Source organism: Parus major, chromosome 10, assembly GCF_001522545.3.
Source record: "Parus major isolate Abel chromosome 10, Parus_major1.1, whole genome shotgun sequence".
Classification (NCBI taxonomy): Eukaryota; Metazoa; Chordata; class Aves; order Passeriformes; family Paridae; genus Parus; species Parus major.
The window spans coordinates 18672741-18700167 of record NC_031779.1 but is presented as its reverse complement, the minus strand read 5'-3'; the positions used below and the strand labels follow the sequence as shown (position 1 = coordinate 18700167).

Below are 27427 nucleotides of genomic sequence, written 5' to 3'. Positions count from 1 at the left end.
CCTGCTCTCCTCTCTTGTCAAATGTGCATGATCAATGGCTTCAAGCACAAACAGATCTTTCACTGTCAGATAAATTGAAAACATATAAACTTTGAACACAAAATCAAAAGGCAAATTACTAACAGTGGTCATTAGCTCTACCTCCCACCTTCTTCTGGAATAGCTGGTGTGGCAGTAGAGCAGAAACTCTGAAATGCCATCCTAAAAATAGAAAGTAAGAAAAGAGGAAAAAGAAAACGGGGCGGGAGGGGGGAACAGGAACTGAGAGAATAGAGTGAGAAGCTCTGTAACATAAAACTGTCTCTAGCTTCTAAGTCATCAGCCAATCATAATCCAATAAATACTTTTTTTTTCTTTCTAAAATCAGAACACTCCAATGGCTATTTTTATTCCTGTTTAGAAGCAGCTCCCCCAACAAGGCCTTCAAACCAGCAGAGCCTGGCTTACAAAGCAGGGACTCACAGGACCCCACTTCAGGCCAGCACTTCCAAGACCTTCAGTTGCTCCATGGGTTCATTTGTGTCTGGCACCAACTTTGTTTGGTACCACAAACCCCATCAAGAACAAATGGAGAAGTAAAGGGAGGAAACAGAGGGGATGTTTACATTGAACTATTCTTTCAACCCTATTTAAGGGTGCTCCTTTCCTTTTCCATTATCCATCCAAATGGCTACTCTGTTCTTCCAATATCCTAATACACACATTTTCTACCAGGAGCTGCAAAATAGGTTTGAATTAAAGCTGGTTCTCAGGTCTCTCAGACACTCCAAAAAGAACTACTGGGACCCTTAAGGTACTGAAAAATCACGGCAGAAATGCTCATCCTAATATGGAAATAATATGGCAAATATGGACATAAAATGAAATAACATCTCCTGAAGTGTATCCTCACCACTTTCTTACTTCTTTTGTGTGGAGAAGCTGTGAATGCCCCACCAGTGGAAGTGTTCCAAGGGAGGCTGGAGGGTGCTCTGAGTAACCTCAGTAAAAGATGTCCCTGGACACCCAGGGAGGTGGACAAGATGAGCTTGGGAAGTTCCTTCCAATCCACACTGTTCTGAGTCCACGATTCTGAAATGCTACAGGCTTCTTCCTCTATTTAACTGAAAATCAGTTTAATGAATATAAAATCCCCACGTTACAAATTACTGGTGTAACACAGAGAGAACAGCCTTTGAACTGATTCCTGTTTTCCATCCAGAGCACAGGAAGATCCCACTTCAATCCTGGATATGGAAAACTGCAGCAAACCTTAGGATGTCTGCACCAAAGTGCCCTTTGCCCCCATTAGCCTGAGGTAAATCAGCCCCATTCTCAGGACTTCACTCTCCCCATCAGCAAAAGAGGGTAAAAAATCCTTCTGCTATAAACGATTTAAGATCAGAACTCTGGTGTAAAATGAGAGGCCACAAATGCTCCCCCTTCAAAAGCACATAATGAAAAGGTCTTTAAGAGAACTCAATGAATATTGTATAGTAAAGATTTATTATTATTATTTTTAAATGGGACTAGCTGCCAGCATTGCCAGCTTAATTGTTCTCCTTCAAGGAAAGTAACCATGTAAAACACACAGGGAAAAAATCCAGAAGCTGTTTTGCTCCCACAGCTTATCTTAAGTAACTGTGATTTCAGATGCTACTTCTCCATACTTAATTTTAGTGAAGAGATACATTAAATACTCTGTTTTCCACAGCGAGACTTCAAATTCATCTTGCTTCAGTAGCTTTGAAAAGAGCATTTATTTCAAACTTGTAAATGATTTAAAAGAGAACGTTTAATTAATAATGTTGTTTCCAGCCAGATGGCCAGCTATTAGTTTCCAGTCATCTCTTTCAGAACAATTCCCCATAAAGTCTTCAGATGCAAAAGAGCTTTGAAGCAAATAAATGTGAGTGCTCAACACTCAGAGCCTGCCAAAACATTCAGTAAAAGACACAGCTATAGGTACAGAAATTACATTTTTCCAAGTGGTTTTGCTGCAGGTCATGGTTGTAAAAGTCCACCAGCAACAGACACACATTTCTTTCATTTACCATCCTGTATTTGGATGGCATTAAATTCACATATGGCTATAGAATATTACTTAACTGAAAACATGAGGCTACATGTATAGAGTTTCCCCTGGACTTGTGCTAACAGACCTCAGACTGGAGCTCAGGAGCAGAACTCTGTGGTATGATGTGTATCAACCAGTCAAAATATTCCATGTGTACAGGAGGCACTGCTACGGAGATGAATAGATAAATATTAGGCAAACCCAGCCAAGGTTTACCACTAAACATCTGTGGAATTCTAATATTCTCACTGACGTAGCACCTACATATTTTGAAAGAGATTTTCCAACAAAAATTAAAATTGCTTTCTTAGTACAAAAGAGATGCTGGGCAGCAGAAAGCTTTTTAAAGCAGCAAGGTAATGGGGTTTGCAAAAAGTTTCTAAAATCCTGGGATTTTATGAGCTTTCCCAAGTGTAATTAAATTCCCTGACAGGCAAGGACTGCATTTGGGAGGCAGTAAAGGCACAAGCAGGGTGCAGTGTTTTGCTCACAGTTACACAGTGCTGTGGAACAAACCCTGATATTTCCAGTCTTCCCTAACCACAATGTGCATTCATTATGCAGCAATCCACAACTGAAAACCCATCTTTATTCAGTTATGATTGGGGAAAAACAAAGATACAATTGCAATTCTATACCTGACCTTTCAGCCTGCAGTTCTCCCAAACAAGCAAAACCAGGCTTGGGGAAAAGCTTCAATGATCAGCTGTCTACCTACACACGAGTTATTTATTGCATCTAATTCAGAGCAAAGCTCAACTCAGTTTGCAGAGTGCCAGCAGACTTTCACTGGCAACAGAAACCAGCTAGGAAGTTGTGTCAGCTCCAACAAGTGCACTGTGGTTATCTGCTACTTAAAAACTGTCATTTTGCTGCATAAAGCTTCATTCTACCCCAGTGGTTTTGTATCTTTGTATCTGGTTTGCACTTTCTACTGTTCTTGTGCAAAAACTGGCTGTTAAAAAAAATAATATTTTTGAACAGAAAACAATGACATTAATCAGGACAGATCTGACTGATGGTGAAGCGTATACTGAGTAAGTCAGGTAAATGTAGGCCCAAGAAGCAGGTATGGAGGAAGACTAGCCAAGTCATCTCTAAGTCTGCCCATCCCAGGCCTGTGAAACTCGTACATGGTCATTAATCCAGCATCTCCAGTGCTCACTGGAAGGTGAACTTGAAGGTTCCAGGCCAGCATCAATAACTATTCCAGACTTTTCATCCCACAGGCTGCTGATTGTTGGGAAAGCAGGGACAGATGTCATTAGCAGACCTTGTGCTCTCCTGAGTTCAAGGCCTGTAATTGTGGAGGGCTTTATCTAGAAAACATTTCTGCTTCCTGAGCTTGGGGAGCTGTGGGGCAGGGGAGGGGCACACAGGAATAAGGGCTTCACCACTGGTTTGAAAGCTGGTTAAAAAAGGAAAAAAACACAGAACAGCCCAATGCTGCCTCCTGCCCAGGCACAGCATCTCCCACTCCAGAGGTAACTCAGCTACAAATGTGGAGGAGGCTCTCTGCCCAGCCCCACCAACGCCCCTCAGCAAACCCTCACTGAAATATGAGTGAACTCCTCTGAAAATTAAATGTTTTGCAGAGAAATATCATTTTCATCAAACTTCCAGCTAAACTCTGCCTGGCTTCCTGCCAGATTTCCAGCCTCAGTCTTCCTGGGGCTGGAGCCCCCAGGTCTCACAGGCTCTGCTTGGCAGGCTTCAAATCCTGCAAAGAACCCACAGAAGCCACTAAATCCCTGAATTTAGAAGAGAAAAGTGGACAATATTCAACCTACAAACTCCTCTCCCCTGTTTTCAGTTCACTGCTTTCCTGTGCTGGCCTCTCTCTTCACTTGCCTGCAAATTGGAAGTAAATTTACTGAAATCCATGTAACTACACAAACACAAAAAGAGTAGGAAAAGCCTCCAGCTGCTCATTAGCCTTTCATTTAGACTGAGAGCTTTTTCAACACTGATAGAATTTTTCAGATGCTGTTTGTTACACATGTGCTACAAACAGGCTCTGCATCCTGAGTTCAAGGGAATAACAATTTGTTCAACAAATAATAAGGGCTTTTCTGTACAGTTCTGTATATATGGAAACCATGGACTTCATATCCCTATGAAAAAAACACTCAAACTGGTCTTCCTCAGAATAACAAAATTAAAGGTTCTTATAGTTGGGTCTTGGTCTTCCCACACAGCAACACTAAAATTCCAGTTAATGGAGGGAAAGAAATTTGGGGAAAAAATAATTCTCCTGTTAAGCAGATAAAGCAACAACAGTCACACATTCAACACAGGAACAGAGGCATCCTCACATGCCACAGATGTCTTCCTCTCAGCCCAATATTTTTGTGAACTTTAACTGTTCCACACATGTGAAGAGTACATGCATTTGTCTTTCCATGTTCAAGCAATTAAAACAGGAAGGACAAAGTTTCTCCTCTTTTGCTGTGAAAAAGGAGAGTCAGTGTCAGCGTCCATCGTTCAACCACTGCTGCCTGTAGCTTCACCACAAAGGAGGAAATTTCTGTTTTGACTTCCTTCTTAAAGATTGAGTTATGGTTAATGAACGTCATTAACCATAACTATTAATGTCACCGTTTCAGAGAGAAACTCTGACCTTTCCTATGATGCAATTTATAAGGAAAACTTACCGAAACTCTCAACTGCAAATTATAAAGTGAGCTAGAGAGGGTTCACCCACTATTTTCACCCTGAGAACCCTGGAGAAAGCAAGAATGCCAGGGAGAGGATCCATCTCCTGACACACCACCCACTGCAATCCTCTCTGCAGCATTCACACCCCTCATTTTCCGTGAGCTGATCCATATTCCTGCAGGGCTGGAAAAGCAGATGGTCCCATCACAGGGTCAGGCAGGTGTGCAGGTGCTCCAAGACAATTTGGGCACACGCAGATCACAGCTGCACCACCTGAAATGTGTCCCCTCCTTGCCCTCAAAACCCAGTGCTGAACAGCAAGCGAGCTGTGAAGGTATTTCTTGTGACTTACAAAATTTATCAGGATCACCTTTCCTGGACTCACACAGGTTACATTGCTCACAGGTAGGTTTTACTGGAGTTTTAAGCATGTTCTTCCATGAGGCTCACCAGTGAGAGACATAATCCATGTTTTCCACAGCAGCAGAACTGTCAGAAGTATCTGCAGCACCAAAACCTCCCTTGCTGCTGAGGGAACAAATCTGGGAATCTGGAGCTGTGTAGCTGCAACATCTTAGGTTTCCTTAGCTAACAAAGATTTCCTGCTGGAGCTCAGATGATCCCTGGGTGACCCTTTAAAAAGCAGCGTCATAAATAAAAAACAAAAATAAAAGTGTTATTTCTTACCTGGCTGGGCTCTTGTGAAGATAAGGGTTACCCTTGTTTTTATTTGCTTGGGTTTTTAATAGAGTTGCTCTTACTATGCAGGAATAGTTTATTCCCACTCACATTTCTGTCCTCTGAGGAGCTGAGACTAAGACAGAAGAAAAGAGCTCTGGCTTTGTATTATTTCTACAGAGCCCCAGTACCTGGAGCAGTCAAACCTCACTAAGGGAAAGTCCCTGCACTCTGGGGGCAAAGAGATGCCAGCAAATGACGATCTGAAAAGCTTCAAAACACCATTAAAAGCAGCATTAACTGCAACAATCCACACATTACTGGCTCCTTAGCTACACAAAGTTGTGCTAATTATTACCAATTCCAAAAGGAACCGGCAAACAGCTGCTGGACCTGGTGGATAACTGCAGGGTTTGGACAAGAACCTCTGCCCTGGCTTCATTCCCCTCCTCCTGTCCCTCCCTTCTCTGCCCATCAGCACAGGCAGCTCCAGACTGGAAAACGATTTTTACAAACACATCAAGGCAGGCAAGGACAAAAGTTAATTAGGACTATTCATAAGCCTGGCTGGAGGAGTGCTGCATCCCATCCCTGAAAATTTAATTGCACTCAGTAGAGGAAAGCTAAAACATAGTGATAATAAAAAAATAACCCAAACAACAGAAAGAGATAATTTGGGAATAAAAACTGATTTCAATTTAATTCAAGCACTTGTTGGCCCTATTTATTTCATCAAGTAGTTCATGCAGGATAATGGCATTACTGTGCATCTAACAGCATTAGAAGTTCCTAATAAATTAACAAGTGAAAATTAATGGCTGCTCAGTCCATTAAATCTTGTTAATTTTATTTTTGTTGTAATAATATAGCAATCACAAGTTTACATTATTAAACCAATATTTATTAGAAGAACTCATTTTAATTGGATCCCTGATGTGATAATCCCGTACAGTGTGTACTTCTTTATTTCATCAATTTTTTGCATTTATTTCTCATTATATTTAAATGACTGCAATATTCAGGGTCTTTTCCTAATACTATGAAACTTAAGCAACCATTTTAAACATTTTATTTCACACAGATTCAACACTTACTACACAATATAATGAGAACATCATGAGTCCCTTCAGAAGCTATTTTAACTCTTTTAGTCTCTTGAGAAAGGGCAGAGGAATGAAAGGCAGAGATATGAATACCTGAAAGCATCTTAACAAATGGTAAAATCCATTTTTTCCTCTTAGCCCCTCAGTGTCCTGGATAAACATTCTGCTTGTTTTTCAAGACAGAAGGAGTTTTATCACTGGTTTTAATGCAAAGTGTGAGCTGGCTCACACAACTCAGGTAAAAAATAAATATAAATATATATATAGGCAAATTTGAATTGCAGTGACTGCATGAGAAATCACAAAACTTAATAAAGGGCTGCTGTGCTATTCCAGCAGCAACTCTTTTGAGGGGAGGGACCATAACTCCTCCCCAGCCTCCCTCCTCTCCCAGTTCCTTGTCTCTGCCACAAGAACTGAGCGTGCAGTTGCTCCCTAACTGGTTGTACCAACATTATTGCTCCAGCCTGACAGCAGTGCTTTGTTTTTGGGAATACAACAACTCCACACACATTAGCCAGGCTGATGTAAGAGGCAGGAACAAGCTCGAGGGTGGGGAGAAGAAGTTGGAGGGGCTGCAGGGAGCAGAAAACTGCCCAGAGAGGAGGGAATGACTTGTGGGGAGATGAGAAAGGCACTGATGGATGAGCAGGACAGCAGGCAGAAAGTCATGGAATCACACAGAAAAAGCTGAGTTGGAAAGGACCCACAAGGATCACTGGAAAGGACCCACAAGGACCACTGAGTCCAGCTCAGAACCATCCTCAAGAGTCACAGCCTGTGCCCAAGAGCGTTGTCCAGACCCTGCTGGAGCTGTGTCAGGCTCAGGCTGATGTACACTCCCCACATCTTCACCTTCAGAGCTGCAAAGTCCCACAGAGGCCACAACAGCTGGGCTGTGGAGGAGCTGATGAGGGCACTGCAGCAGCACAAAGGTTGGGGCAGGGCTGTAAAACCTGCCCACAAAGCTCGGGCAGGACAGAGGGCACAAAGAGAGGGTTTGCAGCAGGAAAAGCCCCAGCAGGATGGAGCTGAGCAGGGTGATGGAAGCCAGAGGTGTTCACACACAGGGACTGGGCTGTAACCACCCCTGCAGGCACTCCCAGACAAGGCCAGGAAGTATTACAGCTCCTCACACTCAGGGACAGAAAACTGAAAATAACGTAGTTTGAAACTGGCATTAAAGAACATATATATATATTTGGACATGGACACACAAAACTGTGACTAGTCCTTTGCTTGTTACTGCAAACAGATGGGCATCAGTCCCAAAAGAAGAGCATGGAGTCAAAGAATATCCCGAGCTGGAAGGGACCCACAAGGAGCAAGTCCAATGACCCCAAAATCACACCGTGGTGTGAAACCACATCCTCCTGTGCCACTTAACATCCTCAGTTTTCCCATTTTCCTGGTATCACCTCAAACCTAACAACATCATTAAATCCTGTAAATACTGTGTGGTCAACTCCCAACGCAACAGAAGCTGTGCTCAGACCCAAAAGGTGTGAAATATTTATGTTTCTTCTTTATTATCCTTATGCATTATGTTCCTTGTGTATTATCCCTGGTTTTCCCCACCAAAATGTAAATCATTTAAGGAACACCTTGTTCAGTGGCTTTTAAGAAGCAAAGGTACCGTGTTTGCATTTCAATTGGTACAATCTACCCTTATCAGATGAGTTCCACAAGAAGTAACACTCACCTCTCTACAAAACTGTTTTCTAAATTAATTAAAAAACCAACCCACTACTTAAAAGAAGGTGCTCCTTACATACAGGAATCCTGGCTCCCCTAAAACCACAGGTGATACCAAAACAAATAAATACAAGTCCAAAAGAAAAAAATGTGAATATGAAAATATATTACAACGTGTCAGGAGATTTATGTCTTTGTGTGTGTAGCACCACTAAAGCTCTTGAAACAAACAAAGCATTTACTATCTCATATAGTGAGACTATAGACACTGCACAGCTTTTAGAAATTACTGAGTGCCCATCACATGGGCTGGTTTCTGCAGATCAGACCCTAAAAATGTTGAGTTAAACACTTCATCTCCAGGGCAAATGCTACTGGTTTCTCAGGTGCACAAAACAGCCTCTCTTCTGCCCAGAACAGTGTTAGAAACACAGGTTTTTTGCAGGTTTGTATGAATGTCAGCTGTAGATGCCATTCTTACCACATTTTTGGGTCTTCGAAGAGAATAGAGCCACCAAAAATTCAGAAATCCTGCGAGCAGCTGGAGCAGATCTTTGCCTGCTCACAGAGCAAATCAGAGAGGCCACAAACACCCAGCTGGTTGTGCTGGGTAGGTGCTAATGGCACACTCGTCCTCAGCTTGGTCTGAAAAGTGCTAAAAATGCTCATCCTGAAAGCTGGGCCTTCAAGATAACACAACTGTGATAAAGAATGCATTTTAATGGGCAGAAGAATGTGTGTCCTCAACTTTATCACCCAATACAGGATGAAAAAACCTTTCTGTCAGGGGGACCTACGACTCACTAAGTCAGCTCTGACACCAAAAGCCACCAGTTCAGGGCAGAGGTTTAAAGAAAGGTCCTGCTGGGGAGCGATGGGCTTTGGAAGCTGTGCCCAGGGGAGGAGGGAAGGAAGATCCTCTAAAGGAGCCCTCCTGTGCAGCACCAGCACCACCAGAAACCATCAGATGGTCTGAGACCAGAGTTTTTCAGGTGGAAATGACTTCCTCCTCCAGCAGTAAAAACAAGAAGGAAAAATCCTGCCACACTGAAATCCTTGAAGGTCTCTCCAGACACAGGTTCTCCCAACAGAAAACCTGGGGTGTCTGTCACACCACCTCGGAAATAGAGCACCTGGAGAAGTAATACATGCTGAGCAAATACACAAGCAAATAAACGAATCCCTATTTACTAATCTGTCAGGAGATAGCATGTAGTACATGTTTTCAGATCCCAGCAGATAAACATGACAGCAGGAATACATTTGTTATTCTAATTCCTTAGCCCTACAACAAAGCAAGTCTTTTTTTCCTGTCCTCTCTTCAAACAGTCCCACCTGATCAGTCCAGGAATTTGCTGTGTAGCCCTCATTCCCACAAGCAATGTTTCTGCAAAGCTCGAGCCCTTTTCCATGTGAAACTAGTCTCATGGATACAATAGCTAATTTTGGACTTACCCTGCTCCTGCTGGGCCAGAGTCATCACTGGCATGGCTCCACTGTAATTCAGTCTACTGATGCATTACAGACAATGCACAACATGAGCTAATCCTTAATGATGCTTTCCCCCCCTTTTCCCCCTCCCCAACATATTATTTGAGTAAATAGCAAAATGACATACGTAACAATTATGAAAAAACAAACAAACAAAAAAAAAAACCCAGGAAACTAAAACCACGCTAAAATCGTCTTGCAAACACTAATTTCAGATGACACAGTAATCAGATTCACAGATACATTAGGACAAGCAGTGCAGCCCAGAGGAAAAGGCACAGCTCTTAAAGTCACAAGGCCTGGTCAGAGCTGTGGCTCTGCACTGACTTCAGAGAGATTGTTCCATGTTCCCACACCATTCCCCAACCTCTGACACACAGATGTTAACATCTCAGCACAGAAAACCTAACCACGCTTATTTTTAAACAACAATAAAAGCACATACAAAGTTATGTTTAAAAACTAATGCCAAGGTATAAGGGGCTCCCACCAAAACAGGCTGATGCCTCCCCCATACCGAGGTTTAAGATTTGCAGGATCCCGGGTCAGTGTCATAAATTACCATGAAATGTTTTAGTTTCTGCACAGATCCTCTTGAACAGAGGAGGAACAGTCAGGACAATCTCTGAAGGTGAGATACCATATTCATATGATATCCATAATCATGACTTGTGATATCTGTTGGTGTTATTATTTTCAACCTTTACTTCTTCTGTTGTTTTTTTATTTTTTTTTAAATAAACCATTGTGTTTGGCCCAACTCTTTTATTCCTTTAAATCATACAATATCGAATCTTTCCTTATCTAAACCACCTTGTTCGGAGTCACAGAAGTTCCACGGGACTTCATGCTCTGCTCCCTAACGGGTCAGCATCAGCCACAGACACAATACCCAGGTCACAGCAGCAGGGCTGCTCCAGCAATTTTCTTCTTTTGAAATGGTAAATATTTCAGGGAAGTGTTTTAAACAGGGAATTACCTACGCGGAAAGCACACTGCTTACCAAGAGTTTCAAAAATATAGTTTTTAAGGCATTTGTATTGTTTGGTGGCTCTACAGGTTTTGATTTCTGCTTCAAGTAGAAGCCGGAGCAACTCTAACAAAGGCTGAGAGCTCCCATTTACATTACTGGCCAAAATCTTAGCCACAGTCATTCAGCACCAAAAAAAGATAAGGAGGCTTTTTTTTTTTTCCCTTTTAAAAAAACACTACAGTTGTTGGAAGAAAATTTTAGGAGCTCCAAACATCCACATTTCTAAGCTACTTGCTTCACTTTTTCATGCAACAGATGCTGCTTTGTATCAGCTCCTGCATATTAAATCATTCTGACAACCAAGAAAGCATACATTTGTTTGTGCCAGAGAGAAGCATGAATACACACACACACACAGATATCTTCTCACGCAGAAGCACACAATTATGCAGCATTCAAATATTTGGGATGAACTTTGGCCTTTGCTTTAAAAAAAAAAAAAAAAAAACACACAATTATGCAGCATTCAAATATTTGGGATGAACTTTGGCCTTTGCTTTAAAAAAAAAAAAAAAAGTACTCTCAAACAACAATCAGGAACAGACCCAGCAGTCATCTGGCTGAGCTCACAGAAATCAACAATCTGCAGCAATAAAACACCACTTGTGGGCAGCCATTTGAAAGTTATTTGGAAAATTAATCTTAGATGGGGTAGTTTTATACACGTCTTTTATGATTTATGATGGTCCTATGGATGGAGCTCGGAATGGAGACTAAAAATAAAACCTATGTTCATTCAAAAAATGAAGAAAAAAATCAGTTATATTCACCCCCACATGTGTGTGGTTTTGTTTTTTTTTTTTCACTCCAAACAACCTCCTTCAGCTCTGCCATTTGTATTCCCGACTTAAAAAGTAATTCGAAAACAGCAGCAGAGCAGGGCTCTAAATCACCCCTTCAGAGGAGTAATATGGAAGAAGCCAAACAACCCAAACAAAACCGTTTTCCTGAAGCATTAATCACCAGAAAATCTTAATACAACAGCAGCTGAGAACACGCTGAAACTTCTGACAATGAGGGTACCCTCAGTGAGTGGAACTGATCCGCAGCGCTTCCAACTTTTTTTTCTTTTTAATAACCTCGGCTCGAGGCATATTTTCTCCACTACGTTTTCTCTCTCTTTACTAGAGAGTAATTCAATTTTGTAGCCAGTTACGGGGTTTTTCTTAACTAGGTAAGGAGCGGGCAGAGAGGACCAACACGGCACCGAGTGCGGCAGGGCCGGGACACAAAACAAGCCTTGTCCCGGCCGTGCCGGAGCTCGGGGGTCCCTCAGGGTTTCCCATCTTTTTCTCAGGTTCGGGTTCCCTCAGGCTCGGGGGTCCCTCAGGGTCCCGCTGCTCCCCGCAGGGCCCCGGGAGCCGCGCCCTCCGCACCCCGGTACCTAGGGATGGTGATGCACTTGGTGTTGATGTTCTGCGTGGTGATCGCCTTCTCCAGCTCGTCCAGCTGCCCCGTCTTCTTCAGCTTCTTCACCAAGCTCTTCACCGCCTTCTCGCACCATTTCTCCTCCTGCCCGTTCTGCTCGCCTTTCTTCCAGCCCAGGAGCCGCTTGACGATGGGAGGAGTGAAGGGCAGGATGGAGGACATGCTGGCTGTGCCGGCAGCGCCCGCCGCCGGCTCCGCGCTCTGCCCGCCGGCCCCCGAGCTCTGCCCGCCGCCGCCGCCGCCTCACACCGGGCGGCCCTGCCCGGCCCGGCCCGGCCGCTCCCCGCCCCGCCGCTGCCTCAGCGCCGCGGGCCCGCGGCTCCAAACTTTGCCCGGAGTTCGCCGCCTCTCCCCGGCGGCGGCGGCGGCAGCAGCAGCTCCCTCCTCCTCCCCCTCCTGCCCCGCTCTGTGTGCGCGGAGAGGCGCCCACTCCAGCTCATTCCCAGTCTGTCTCTCATGCAAATTGCCTGCTGGCCGCCCCGGCCCGGCTTCCACCCCCTCCTTCCCTCCCAAACACGCCGCTGAGGGAGGGAGGGAGGGAGGGAGAGAGGGAGGGAGGATGGAAGGAGGGCGGGGAGGCGGCCGGCCCGCCGGGAACTCCGCGCCTCCGTCGCCGCCCGCGGAGGCCCCGGCTCCCTGAGGGGGATCGCGGGGCCCACAGGGAGGGGAGAAAAGGCCAGGAGCAGGACAAGGAGAGGTGCCCGTTCAAACCCCACCGAGGGGATGTAGGAAAATAAGCACAAGTGTAAAGCCCCACAAGTGTAAAGCCCACTCAGTGAGGGGAAGGGGATAAGAGGCTCCACAGCGTGGCTGCAGCCCCTGCCACGGGCATTTCATCCGTGGAAAGGTGCGTTCCCACACAGATACCTGAACACAACTTGGCCAGCCGTGCTCAGACAATCAGCTGCTTTTTTGCTCCAACCCCTTTAATTTACTATTCCATTCCCTCATCTTTCCACCCCGAGCAACAGGTACCCGAATAATTTTTGCCCTGTATCAGACAAAAATGACACCCTGGAGGTGTTTACCGCTGGAGCTGGTCAGAAATTCTCAGACGGAATATTTTTGTCAGAGGAAGGTAGTTTGTTCACATCTAGGTGTTTTGTAGAGATGCTTCGGTTTGGGCTGACTCAGGGTGGCATCCAGGTACATTTCCAGTTTCTAACTTTCCATCACTGGGCAGACTGGGTTGTCACACTCCCCGGTCTCAAGCATGCTGAAAGGCAGCCCAGCTCCTAAAAAAACATTTAATTATAAACTTCAGCTCCTCAAAGCAGCAGCTCTGTTAAACTACCCCAAAACGGTGCTGAGCAAGGAGGCTCAGAGGCACCTGCAGAGTCACCAGGTGTCTCCAACCAGGCTGGTTCCTTTTCTCAACTCCAGCTGCTTCTCATCTCCCTGCAACACCTGCCCAGAAGGAACAGGGTGAAAGTTTTGTGGGACCTGGCTCCCAAATTCTGAGTTTTCAAGCTGAGATACACTTCCCAGTTCTCTCCATCCTGTCAGAAGGGACGATGGCAAGCCTGAATTTTGGGAAGCCTGCGGGGCTGCTCAGCAGCTCCCAGACACGCGGGTTCTTGCCAACCCACATTCTCATATTCCAGGATCCAGAGTAACCCAGTGGGGAGACTCCTCGAAAGCTGACATCCCAAACCTCCCCGTGCCTGTGGATTTGGAGCAGCCAGCCACCCAGATTGCCTCGTGGCAACTCAGGAACCGATGGCATCAGACAGCGTCTGAGGCTCTCAGGCAACTGCCTTGGCTTTCACAGGCATTTCAAACACAGGCTTTTATTCCAAATTGACAGTACCAATGTTTGAAATATTAATATTGGATACAAATTAAATACGCCCTTCTCTCTTTTTTTTTTTCCTTCAGCATTCTCATATTATTCCCCAACATGCATTCCCTGAGTGTCTTGAATTTTGGAGGCTCACCACTAAAATTTTGGACTGTTGCCCTGGCCCAGTTTTTGGCTGCTTCGGTTGAGATGCCTGAAGCACGAAGATGTGGAACCCCTGTAGATGATCCCAACATTGGCAATATCTCCTCAATACCTCTGAAGCAATGCAAAAAAAATTATTGATACTATTTACATTAAAGCAGGTTGCCTCAATTACTGACTTGCTAGTGCTGTTGACTTGCTGTATATTTGTGTTTCTCTATAAAGGCCAAGTTTCTGATAGTTTGTGATTATTTAACAATCTGAACTCTTATTTAAAAGTTGTTGTTCACAGCTTTAGAAAATGGCTTGAATATATGAATCAAGTGAAACACAGATGGGGAAGTTAAATACATTTTTTTAATGCAGAAATACATTCTTACTACATTTTGAAATGGGGTGAAGTTAAATAATCTTCTATTTTCTCAATTCTTGGCCCAGCACATTTTGCAAGCCCAGAGGCAGAAGGACCTGCCTCAGACCTGATAAGACCATATTACGTCAGGGTGATATCAGAGCAGATTTCTGTTCTGGGGACCAACATTTCTTTTTGCCTGCTTTTGATAGAAAACCATGGGCATTCCATGCTTTTTCATCCAGAAAAATTTTGATAATACTCAAATCTCATGGCTACACTCAGAATTCATGTTGTGACCTTGAGCTTCCAGAATTTTCTGCCCATATTGATGGATAGATCTTCACTCCTCACAGTCATATCACAAGTCATGGCCTGGGTACATTTGAATAAGGGGAAGGAGAGGAAGAGCAGAGTGGTTTGCTCGTGCTTGTACAGTGATTTAGTGGCAAAAGGGTGAAGATAATTTGCTAAACACTAAACCAAAGTGGGTCTCACTTGATTACAACCTCTAAATGAGGTATAGGCAGCTAAACCACTGATCTAAACTCTGGGCCACAGCAGCACTGAGAACACTCCTGAAAACAAACAGTTGGGCTTGGGATGTGGGATACGTTTTTAAGCTTAAGGCCATGACATTTAATGGAACAGCTTGTGTGCTTGCTGGGGTTACCTGTCAGAATGAACTGTTCTATGAAAATACGACTTTCTGAACCCCTTGACAGTAATCCTTTATTTCAGAGAGTTTTGGACACTCTCATAGTGGAAAAATGAACGGGAAAAGCAGGACCGTCCCAATTCTGGATCCAATTGCTAGTTTACAAAATGTCTGATGCCTTGGAAGCCACCACTAGGCAGGAGAAGTTTATGCTTCTTTTGTGACAGTGCTCATTTTTCGTGGAACTATTTGTTCTTTAATTTCAAAAAGTCACTATCTTTGCTTGTGTTTGGAGTTGTAGAGGTTCAGGACCACAGTTTGCTCTTACTGAGAAATAAAGATATATGCAGTCTGCAATAATGTGAGGAAACCAAACACTTCAAGAAAAAACCCAAACGCTTTACAGCTATTTTGCATTTCTTAACCTTTCACTAATACACCAGCACCTTAAAATTACTGAAAAATAACATCTGCATACCTTGTGTTTTGATATGATTAATGAATAGGACCAGAATTAAAATTCTCCTTTCACAAAGAGAAAAATCAGGCTCTGCTTCAGGAACAATATAAAATTACCATGAGAAACAAGAAGGTGTTCACTGGAGCTCAGCTGTGCTTATGTGTACCTTTATCAAAAATATTTTTAACAGCTTCAGAGGCTGAAGAATTGTTCTGTGCTTTGCCCCATGTTCCCTTTATATCCTTTGAGTAGCGAGGAGGGATTTTTGGGGCAGACAGGCAGGCGGTTCAGGGCGAGCTGGGACAGGCAGGATGGAGGCAACGTGGCCAGAGCACGCTGCTCCCTGCCTGGGCTCGGGCTCTCAGGGAGCCTGGTGCCTGCTCAAACAGCTCCCAACGTGCCACTGTGGCTGGGTTGAAAATCAGGGAGTGGTTGAGAAGCAGCTTCTGAGGTGCTGCCCCCATTTCTACCCCACTGGCTGAAATACTAAATGTGATTTCCTACCTGTGCGTGGAAAGGGAATTTTACAATTCCCAGGTGGACAAGCTGGGAAGCTCACAGCAGACAGTGGCCTCGACTCCTCTTGTCCAGTGATCTCCATGAAGGGTGAGGTGGCCAGCACTGAAAATGAGGAGCTTTAAATGGGGTTATCTTCATTGCTTACCTTGTAAATAAAGGCTGTGACATTTAATTTGGAACCCATGTCATGTATAATGTTAATGAACAAGGGAAAGTGTGGGAGCTTTCCCTGGTGAAGGTAATGTATATATCCATATGTGTAGAACAGAATATATACACAAGCAAACCTATCTTAATCACTCAGAACAAACCTACAGGAAAATAACTTCTGGCGTGAGTCATGAAAAAAGCGAGGCCTTTCTAAGTTAATGTCTTCAGCATTAATGTCAGCTCTGTGAAATACTCAGCTCAGTCAAATCCTTGCAGGGTACCACAGCTATTCTTCTCTGCAGATGAGAAAACACGCACACACAATAAAAAGTTGTTTCCTTGGAAATTCCTAATGCTTCATGCACACAAGCCAATTCACCTGCGTGTTCCAAGAGGCTCAGTGGTGCAAAAATCACACAACCACTTCTAGTTAAGGCAGAATCCTTTCTGTTACCACGGCAGCACCTCTTGCCTAAGGAAAAAACACAGGGCAGCAGCACGTCCAGAGTGATCCTTCTAAAACACTCTCCCAGATCCTGGCAGCTGTTTGTGTAGGTGCTCCTGAACTGGGGCTGACCTCCCTGGAGAGCCATGGACAGGCCATTCCTGCACTCCAAAACCTCTCTGCTTCTGACTCACATTTCTGAGTAGCCTTCCCCAGGCCCCCATGGCCATCATGGGCACAGGACAGAGTTACTGTGAAGAAGAACTGAAATGATCCACTGAAAATCACGATTCCCTCCTTATTTCCTTTAGGACCTGCAGGGGTCTTGGTGGGAAGGATGGAGGAAGAAGGAAAGGTGATGTTGAGGTGGGGGCAGGTGAGTGATCTCCCAGGAGATGTGAGTTTTCCCCCGTGTGTCAGGATGAGATGTGAGTGCAGCCTTGGGGGTGTTTGTGGTGTGCAGGGAGCTGGGGGGCCCTGGCTGCTCCCCTGGGGTCACTCGGGGCACTCGCAGCTGCACGGGAAACAGCCCAGCTCTGCTTCACTGGCATGGCACATCCTGCTGGGCACGGCCTCAGCCCTCCTCACAAACACCTTCTGAGCTGCCCAGGGAATCCCAGCTCTGCTCTTCCCTCTTTTTCTCAGAGGCTTGGCTTTGAAATCTTCGTAGGCCCCTACATGGGAACTCCTGGCACGGTTTACAAGTGTCCAGTGTGTGAAGGGAGACAGAAGGTAATAGTCTGGAGGACAGTTCTTCGTTTATTTTTGGAGTTTCATGAGAGAAAATAAAATATCTTGATGAGGACACCACAGCATCTTTCATGCATGGCTGTCAGAGCACAGGAAAGGGACACACAGGGACACAAGAGCCTGCTGAGGCTGAGCCCTCTCCTGAACCACAGCCACCGGGATAAGGCCTGATCTAATCTTTCCAAATGTGCTAACAGCCTGAAATTAATATGCCTTTAATTAAACTGGAGATAAAACTGTCACTAGGGTGACCACCCTGAGGGATGTGCTGACATCCTGAGGGATGGAGTGGAGGATTTTCAACAGCTGGGTGTGAGGAGGCAGCACCTGCAAGCTCAGCACTGCCCAGACTTTGCATACAAGGAGCTGCTGTCAGGCTGCTCTAGGTGTGACTGCACACACACACACACACACACACACACACACAAACATGGCCCTGTCCCAGTGTGGCAACCTGGAATTTCATGGGATTTAAGCATGGCTAAGAAATAAAATCCAAATTCTCCATTTCAGGGATGGTCTTCCTCATGAGATGTGTCCCTCCTCTGGCTGCTGGAGGGAGTGAGATGCTGGTGAAATTCCACACTGGCTCCTGTAGCACAAAAAGCACCAAAAGCTGCAGTCAGGAAAAAAGAGAGGAACAGGCCAGGCCCCAAAACCAGAGGCTCATTACAGGTAACACATAAACTCCAGCTCCCAGCCACAAACATTTATTTGAGATTCCTTTCCCGTGTCCATATATGACTGTCTGTCCTTTCTGAATTCCTTGCTGTGTCTGCACCCTTTTCTTCGCCAGGGCACATCTGTTAAAGTCTTCAGTTTGGTTTTGAAGTGGGCATTTTCTATCCAGCTGAACTTTAAAAAAGCTCCTGAGCAGAGGCTTTGAAGGAGTAAATATAAATACATTATTTTTATGAATAGGCTCCTGTTTTCACATATTCCACTTGCAATGGCTTCTTGTCCACAACTGCTGGCATGTCCAGCCCTCTGCAGGAACAATCCTCTTCTGGAGGAACACACTCTTCCTTGTGCACAAGGAATATTCTCAAGGAACATTTTAATGAAAATATTCACCTGTATTGAAGGGGTCAATCCCAGCAGTGTTGGAAAACAGAAACCAGCTTGGCCAAACTGACCCCTCAGTGATGCCTGGAGAAGGCTGACCTAGAAGAGAGGCTAGACAGAATTAAGAATAAAGTAGGTATTTATTGAAAGGCCTTAAAGGACACACCTTGGGCAGTACAAGAGCCTGGCCAGGGCTACCCAAGATGGACCAAAAATGGTCACAAAATGTATGACTGGTCACGAGGCCTGACATTTTTGTAAGTTATGGTCCATGTGCATGTTTGGTTTAATTGTCCAATTGCAGCTTCAGGTTATGGAGTCCCATCCTTGTTTTCTCTCTCCAGCACACCGTTGTTTCTGCTTTTGGGCCTGAAACTTGTAACAATTGTCCTTGGTACCAAGCTGGAAAAGGAATTGTTTTGTCTGCCTGCTCTGTGAAGAGCTCACTAACTCTTCATATGAAGCTCAAAACTACACACCTAGGCAGCACAGAGTGTGAAAAATATGAAAACTAAAACTTAGGGCATCACCAGCACTGCAGGGAGATCCTGGTCAGGTTCACACTCTGTGCCTGACATTGTTTGGTCCAAGACTTGTGCTGAGCCTGGGCAGAGCTCAGGGCTGCTCACAACATCCATCCATGCACACATCCCAGCAGGGAACAAATCCTTTGGATCCCAGCCCTACCTCACCCCAAGTCAAGTGGGAGTTGACTAATTTCAATTACTATAGAGTTTAGTCAGTAGTTTTTATGTGGTGGTGGCTCCCCTACATTAAAACCAACAGTTAAAGGCCACTTCTTCATTTTTGAGGTTTACTTAAGTTACCCTTTCTCTCTTTTCTTTTTTTTTTTTCTTAAATTCTTTTAACCTAAAATGCATTGAAGGCCTCACAAAGGGACTGTCATTCTCATTTAAAACAAGAATCCTCTTTAAGGCAGCAACAAGGAGTGGCATGGAATTATTTGCCCATGAATAATTTGTTAATATTTATACAAAGCTTGCTTAGATAAGGGAAACTTGGAGATTTGTGGGAGAAGCTCTGCATGGCCATGCTCTGTGGAGCAACGTTTCAAGCTCCGTGTAGAATCCCAAGTGTTGATTTTGCCTCCTGACAGTTTAATGTGTAACTCAAGAAAGTGCATTCTTCAAGATCAAAAAGGGGGGAATCAAACCACCACAATCTGCCTGCTTTTCCAGGGGTTTCACTGCATTTTGAACAGAGCACAGTCCCTTTACTGTTGGGATCCTCAAACACAGCTGAACTGGAGAGAGTCCACAAGCTGTGCATGTAAACACATAAAAAACCTTGAGTTTATTTTTTCCTTTTGAGTCCCTACTATTGCAAAAATGCAGCTTTGCCTTTTCAGAACATTTTCATAAAGATCAAGTCCTCCTTGGGCAGTAGGAATGGCACAAATGGGAGGAGAATGGCAAGGAAATGTTCCGTGTGTGTGAGAGGAGGGATGTTTACTCCTTGTTTATTTGTTCTGGGGAGAAATAAAGTGCTTTGTGTGAAGGCTCTTTGCAAGAGAGGCTGAAATGCTCTCTGGGCCCTGTAAAAGCATTGCCAAGTTTGTCAGCAGAGGGGAAAGAAATCTGGGCAGGCTGCCCTAAATTAAAACTAAACTTAAACCAAATTCAGTTTAAATACACAGAGTAGTGCTTGGTGTGGGGGCTAAAGGCAGAATTACGAACACAAACACTGAAAACTCCCGAGTAAAACCTGTTCAAATGGGTCTGAAATTTAGCAAATAAATTAAAACAATAGTGTTGTTTCCTTCCTTCAGCTTTTGCTGTGTCAAAGGGGTCATGTTTCCTACCTTGTCTTGGCCCAGGTAAGAGATGAGATGAACTGAGCTGAGTGAGCTGAAAGTGGAGGTTCTGATGCAATTCTGTCCTTCTGGAAGTTAAGGATTTAAGGAACATCACCTGTGTGAGCTTGCAGTCAGCTCCTGAAGGGTAGGGATAGTGCAAAAAAAACCAGAGCTGTGGAGAAAGTCCAGTTAATTGTTATTCATTTTTAATTTACCTGAGATACTGAACAAATTAAGGATGCTGCTTTATTGGAACACATCAGGGTCCTACACATTGATTCTTTTAGGATAAACTAACCAGCATAACTTGGATCTGGATCAAGATTTCAAACCAAACCTCAGGGCTGCCTGCACAAGGCTTCTTGTTGGTTTTGATATGAGATTTTGGGGATCTATCTAAATGAAAATGTGACACCACTAGTTACAAGGCTTTCTGTAATGTATCAAAGTAATTTTTTCAATATTTGTGGTCTTTCCCCTCCCAAGTTGTTGGGAGTAGAATTGAAAATCACGTGCTCCAGCACTTAGAGATACCCTGTGAAGTGAATGGAAGCCAATTCAGACAGCTGGGTACAGCCTTGATAAAAATTTTCAAAGGCACACGTGATTTTTATGACCTTAGGACTATTTCTTCTTGCCTTTGGAAATCTTTCGTAGCTTAACTTCAGCTACCTCTTCACAAAAACCCTGTCCTCTGTTTGTTATCAGCACTCACAGATGTCCTTTACAGATTTACCTATTTGAAAGTCCCTGAAACAAACTGTGGCTACTGGAGGGGGGAGTGCAAAGCACGGAGAAAATTTCAGTTACCTAACATTTATTTGACTTAGTCATGCAGAACTGGATCAGTGCAGCTGATAGGGACGATGATTAAACCAAACCTGAGTCTTTATTCCCATGTGATCACTGCCATTATCTCTGCTATCAAGGTTGATCTGACAGTAACTTTTATTTAGAATCAGCCACATTTCTTTTCTCCGCCTACCCCAAAGGCACCAGAGTTGTTTGCAGCTCCCCACCTTGCAGAAAGCAAAATGTAATTTATGCCTCCAGTGCAATGAGGGAGCTGGGGAAAAGAGATCTGGCTTCTTTATTTTGGGGGGCCTGATACAAAACCCATCACAGGCAGGAAATCAGGATTTGTGAAGGATCCCAGAATGGTTTGGATTGGAAGGGAGCTTAAAGCTCATCCCATTCCACTATCCCAGGTTGCTCCAAGCCTTTTCCAACCCAGCCTTGGACACTTCCAGGGATGGGGCAGCCACAGCTTCTCTGGAAGGTGAAGAGTTTGGAGGTCCTTGGGTTGAAAAAAACACAATGCTGTATCTCATTTCTTAAATGTCCATTAATTCCTTGCTTTCTCATACACATTCATATTTCAAAATACATATATATTTCATTATCCCTTGCAATATTGTGTAATTATTGTGGTGCAAGCCCAGAACCTTTGACCTTTGTAGGCAAACTCCTGAAAGTAAGGATATTTTTATAACAAGAGTACAGAAAATACTAACAATGACCCCTTTAGGCAGAAATTTCATTACCCACTTATAGGATATGAATGTGCTGCTAGATAAAGGTCAATGAACAGTCCATACCTCAGCTCTGGTCCATAGGGTGGGACCTTTTAGTGAATCTGCCTCAGGAGAAGCAAAATGATTCCCTCACCTCCTGTGCCATCACTGCCCAGATGCAGCAGAGACAAACCAAAGGGTTCACAGAACTTGCCAAAAGAGCTGCTCCATTCCTGAAAGAAAGGAAGCCAGGTTAGAAACTAAATTTGAAAAGATGGTTGTCTGCAACTCTGGTTTCTGGTTTGGGGTTTCCATCGCTTTCTGGGTTGTTTCTTAACAACCAGGCTTGCTGAGGTGGAGATTGAGGCATGTTTGAAATGAGTCAGCTTGTTTTTAGGTCTTCTGGCAGTTCTGAGAATTGTGACTTTTCCTCAAAAACTCGTGAGCTGTGACCTGAGGCTCTCCTGGGTCTGCAGCATCCAGATGTCCGTGGTGACTGCAGAAAGGGGGCTGGGCAGGAGGCTGTGAGCAGGGAACAACACCCAAAATCAATGTCATTTCTTCATCAGCAGCTGGGCTTTGATGGAAGGAGAATCCTGAAAAGGACCATTGCTGCTGAGGTGTGGAGAGCTCTGCCAGGCAGGATGATCCCAAAGCTGCTGCAGTGCAAGGCAGGATTTGAGTGGGTTTATGGAAACTGAGAGTTCAGTCTTTGCTCTGCTTTGGGTTGGCACGTGGTAACCTGAGGAACTCTTCTACAGAGCGATTTGGATATTCTGGGCCCTTTATTTTATGAGTTATTTGCTTCATTTTATAAAGTATTGGTTTCATTTTATAAAATACCTCTGGAGCAAGAAGGGAGATGGGGCAAGTTGGGAAATAATTCTCTGATCAGTCACTCAAAGCCCCATGAGATCCATTATTGTGACAGCAAATCTCCCCATGGTGTGTGCCAATCCAATCCCCACTTCTGTGCTGTCAGGGCAAAACTCAGATCCATCACACCCTCCCAGCCCCTCTGGGCCTTGGCCCATTTTGGGGCTACCTGAGGCACGTGAAATAATGTTCTTCCCCTGCTTTTGGGATGTGGAGAGGCCTCAAGTAAAGGGAGAGAAGTGAAGGCAGCCACCCAGATGTTGCTGCTACAGTGAGGGAGACAGAGCCTTTTGTCTCTGCTGTCACTACAGCTACAGAACAATTCATCTGATCTGTGCATGGATGATCATGTTATGTGTCTTTCCATTGTGTGCAAACATTTCTCTTGCTTAAAATGCTCCACTTAATGGAGCAGTTAGTCCTGAAAGCTACAACATTTTGTATTTCTTCAATGCAATTAATGCTGGAGGAGACCAAGTCACCAGTTTGCCAATACAGAGGATTAAACTTCCTGTTGCTACTTGTAGAACTCCATGGATTATGTGCCGTGCTTTGCACAAGTACAGTGAGACCTAAATACCTTACAATCTATTCATCTCTATCAGATAGAACTCCCTCCTCAGCCTAAATCATTAATAAATGTTGTCTGAGTCATTAATGCACCAAAACTGATGAACACTGGAGAGTTGAGATAAATTCAAGGAGCAGAAAATTGACAGCAAACTGTCCCATTCCCATCCACCCACTGTCACCCTCCCAAAGGAAAAAAAAAAAAAGAAAAAAAAGGAATGGATTGTTCAAATGACAATGGGGTGAGGATGAAGGCATAAAGCCCTTTGGGAGAGAAGAAATTCCTTATGGATAGACTGGAAAAGCTGAAATTCTGCAAAGGGAGAAGGGCAGGGCTGAGATGTTGCTGAGCTACACAGGGTCACAGAACTTTTAAGAGAAGATCTCCAAGATGATGGGGTGTGAGAGTTAATCCAGCATCTCCAGGATGATGGGGTGTGAGAGTTAATCCAGCATCTCCAGGATGATGGGGTGTGAGAGTTAATCCAGCATCTCCAGGATGATGGGGTCTGAGAGTTAAACCAGCATCTCCAAGATGATGGGGTGTGAGAGTTAAACCAGCAGCACGGGGAGAGGCAGAGGGGAGGAGGAAGGGAAGGATGAGGGCAGTCAGGTCCAGCTGTGCAGGGATGGTGGTGGGATGTGGGGACGGTACCCAGTGCTCTTCCCTATCCAGAAGATGCTGCAAGGCAAAGGCAGGAGTGGAAAAACAGCGATGGAGGAGAAGAACAAAGTCAACAGAGTCCCTGGCAGCAGTGCTGGTGGAGCAGGGCAAGGAGGAACTTCTCAGAGGGGAAAAAAGGTGTGCAGACACAGAGGAAAAGAGATGCTGAGTTCTTCCAGAGCTAACAGTCTGTGCTGGCCTGGGGACAGGGGTGATGGACAGACAGGAGTCACAAACAGGAGTCTGACAACAGGCAGGGTCCAACCTCAGGGTCCCATCGCAAACAAAGGTGGGTGGCAGGATTGAAAAGCAGAGAACACAGAGGGGCAAAGGTGAAGCTGAGGAGGGGTTGGATTTCTTTGCCTTGAAGAGATTTTATAGCCAATGATATGTTAATCTTGTGTGGTGCCAAAGTCAATATAAACTGCAGAGAAAATCAGATCTGTAGTGGTCGAGGATGTGGAGAAACAGTCGATTGTATATTTAACAGGAAGCCAGGGAGATCAAAGAGTTTTCAAATGGTTTTGTTTTTAACTGATACCCTGGCTTTATTTTGTTTAGATTGAGCTGGGGGCCTCTCTGAAGAGGATGAAAGGAGAACAGAAATGTGTAACAAAGACATTTCCCCTCTCCCTAATAGTCAAGGGAAGTTGACATCCCTGTCAAGCAATAGCACCATTATATGCAGGGCTGCAAGAAAGGAAGCTATTTTATCCTTGGGAGGAAAGAGAAATGTTATCTTCTAGCAAAGAGGTGAAGTTCTGCAGAAATTCAGGGCTGTTAATAGACTGCTATGACAGGGTGCAATTTGATTTCCAGTGTGTCCCAGGCCTGAACACTCCCCAGTTAGCACAGATCAAACAGAGCACAGGCTCCTCTCTGGTAACAGATCCTTCCAAACACTCTGCTTCTTTTAAGGGTTAAATCAGATCCTTGCTTTTAGCGATTTTCAGCTCGACATGAAGGGATGGTTTTGCATTAATGGAAGTGGCAAAGTCTAGCCTGTAATGAATTAAGCTAGAATAACATCAGACTCTGCAAAGAGAATTCTCTAAAAGATCTGTAAAAAGGAACATCTTATAACACTTTTGGAGCAGGCCTTGGGCACAACATTTTTGAATTAATTAAGTGTATGCTTAAATCTGCTTTTGCTGATCAAAACACATGAATCATCTTTGTACTTTTTTTTCTTGATACAGAATGAATTTGAGTGAATACTTGAACATGTATTTGTTTTGCAGGACTTTGAACTTGATGTGCATCAATGCCCTGCTTCAGTTTCATCCTCCCAGTTTGTAGGCAGCCTTGTGAAGCTAAAAATCTTAACTTCCATTTAAAACAGGATATTGAAGATTACAGATTAGAGGATACAAGAGGAAGGGGCTGTGCCACGGGAGGCACATATGCCCTCCCTGCTTCAGAATGAGGAACAAACAAGAGGCTGTTTCCCATTTCTGCAGCCCCAGCTGCTCTGAGTACCAGAGCCTCAGCAGCCCCTGCCACTGTTGCTGCACTTAAGGTGGTGCCAGCCTTTCCATCAGAAACCATTTAATAATTTGGCCACAAACACCTGCTTCAAGCTTAGCACTGAAAATGATCAGTCCTTCAGCAGCACTGAAGACATTTCCCTCCTCCCCTCCCAAAATTCCACAAGTATTTTCAAGCAAAATAGGAATTTATATGATATGAATCAATATGATTGATACAATTTCCTTTTGGGTCGGTACCCCCATCATTTCCAAACCACTTTGTACCTCTGAGTGAGCTGTGCCACAATCCTGCTTATGGAGAGCTTGCACTCCTTAGATGAAACCTTCAGTGCACAGGGCACGGCAGGAATCATTTATGGAAGGAATTATGGCCTCTCAGGTAGATCCTAAATCCATCTATATTCATGATTTTCCTCTTGCTGTATGGTGCAGCTGATAGAGCAGAGTCCAGAGTGAACTCAGCATCATCTTCACCACCACAGGCCCTTTCTCCCTCTCTGTTCAGGCTGTCAGCTAAACCTGTCCCTCCACAATTCACCCACTTTGTTCTTTTTCTACTCATGGATGACTTTCCATTTAATGTAATGGCTTTAGGGACGTGGGAGGCAGCCATGCCTCGATGCCTTTGCCTGCTGGCAGAGCCCTCCATCCCCATCCTTATCCAAATAACAAGAGCACTCAGCTCCATCAGGGCAATGGTGTGAGGCTGCCTCCCAGTCCTGGGAAACGATTCCAGGCTGGGAGCAGTGTGGGATTACCCCTCCTTGCCTGTACTGTGCAGCCCTCATGTGAGAGCAGAGAGGCTGTGAAACCCCATCTTCCTTTCTCTACCACAGCTGTGGTTGAGTTGATGAGTTTTTGTTCCCCTTTCTGGCATGTGCTCCTACTCCTGGCTCGGAGGGACGAAGCTGCGCTTCCCTGCGCGCTCCCCTGCCATGGGGCAGGCTGGTGAGTCAGGCAGCCTCTCTCAGCCACAGCCAGCTGCCTCTTGGCTTTGTGGTCTCTGCTGAAAAATGTGAGGAGCCTTCATTTCACTGAGCCTAACCCAAGGCTTTCAGTGCTCCCGGTGGCACTGAGCTTGCCCTCGCTCCGTGCTTTTGTTTCCAAACCCTGAAGCCTCTCCAGTTTGGGGATTACCCATGGCTGTCTCCAGCAGCTGTTGTTGATCACCTGGGGATCTCCTGCTCTCCTGCTCGAGGCCGAGCCCGTGGATTGTTTGATCCATTTGATCCATGTTTGGATGCAAAGAAGGCAGAGCACAGGGCAGGAGCCAGCAGGAGACATTCCCTGCCCTGAACCAGGGCCAGCACCTGCAGGGCCCAGGCTGTGCTCAAGAGCTCCCATCCCTTCCCAAAAGGGCATTTCTTCCACACAAATGCTCAACAATTGTTTATGGACACTAGCAGCTCATTTAGGCCATCAGCTGGAGGGAGGGGGGCCTGAAATGGCACTGGAAATCCCACAGAAATGCTGAGGGAAACAAAACTACCCTCAGAATACTTGCGCTTTTTTTGTTTTGTCTCGCTGAATAAAGGAAATTTTTCTACTCTCATCGGAGAGGGGAAGAAATTACATTGCCTGTAGTAATGGTGCCCAGAAGGAGGAACTAACCTGGTTCACTCTGGTGGAACAGAGAGCAGAAAGTTGCTGAGGTGTGGAGGACTCCTGTGCTGCTCACACCGGCTCCTCTGAAACAACATTCACCAAATCAGCACAGAAAAATGCCTGGCACCAGGCACTAACCCAGGATAACACAGCCCAGCAGGAATGCAGCCCTCAGCCTGACATTCCTCTGAAGACCTGCAGCATTCCTTCATTCACCTCACTTGATTTTAAGGAATAAAAAGCAGATTTAGAGCCTAAAACTCACATGTGCATACATGACGCCTCTCAAGGGGCTCTGAAGCAGTGACTTTGCTGCCTGCTCCTGTCCAATTCCCTCCTCCCAGGTGGAATTTCCCTGGTGACTGCACAGGCAGCACAGCTGTGCTTGTGCCTGGGGGCTCCCTGC

At 44.9% G+C, this 27427-nt stretch overlaps 1 protein-coding gene and 1 long non-coding RNA gene across 3 annotated transcripts in view; both read right to left on the bottom strand.

The window, feature by feature from the left end:
• SMAD3 (SMAD family member 3) overlaps nucleotides 1-12375 on the bottom strand; it is a 66699-nt gene extending 54324 nt beyond the window's left edge. The window contains exon 1 of one of the 2 annotated variants that reach the window (XM_015639135.2): nucleotides 12099-12375. In XM_015639135.2, coding sequence (XP_015494621.1) covers nucleotides 12099-12304 — 206 coding nt within the window. In that variant the 5' untranslated portion in view covers nucleotides 12305-12375. The remainder of the gene's footprint in view (nucleotides 1-12098) is intronic. The other variant, XM_015639134.3, reaches the window with a different exon arrangement.
• Nucleotides 12376-14308: 1933 nt separating this feature from the next.
• LOC107209453 overlaps nucleotides 14309-27427 on the bottom strand; it is a 21184-nt gene continuing 8065 nt past the window's right edge. The window contains exons 5-8 of the long non-coding RNA XR_004498911.1: nucleotides 27028-27104; nucleotides 21901-22049; nucleotides 20309-20474; nucleotides 14309-16178 (exon numbers count right to left, since the gene is read on the bottom strand). This is a non-coding gene — a long non-coding RNA (uncharacterized LOC107209453). The remainder of the gene's footprint in view (nucleotides 16179-20308; nucleotides 20475-21900; nucleotides 22050-27027; nucleotides 27105-27427) is intronic.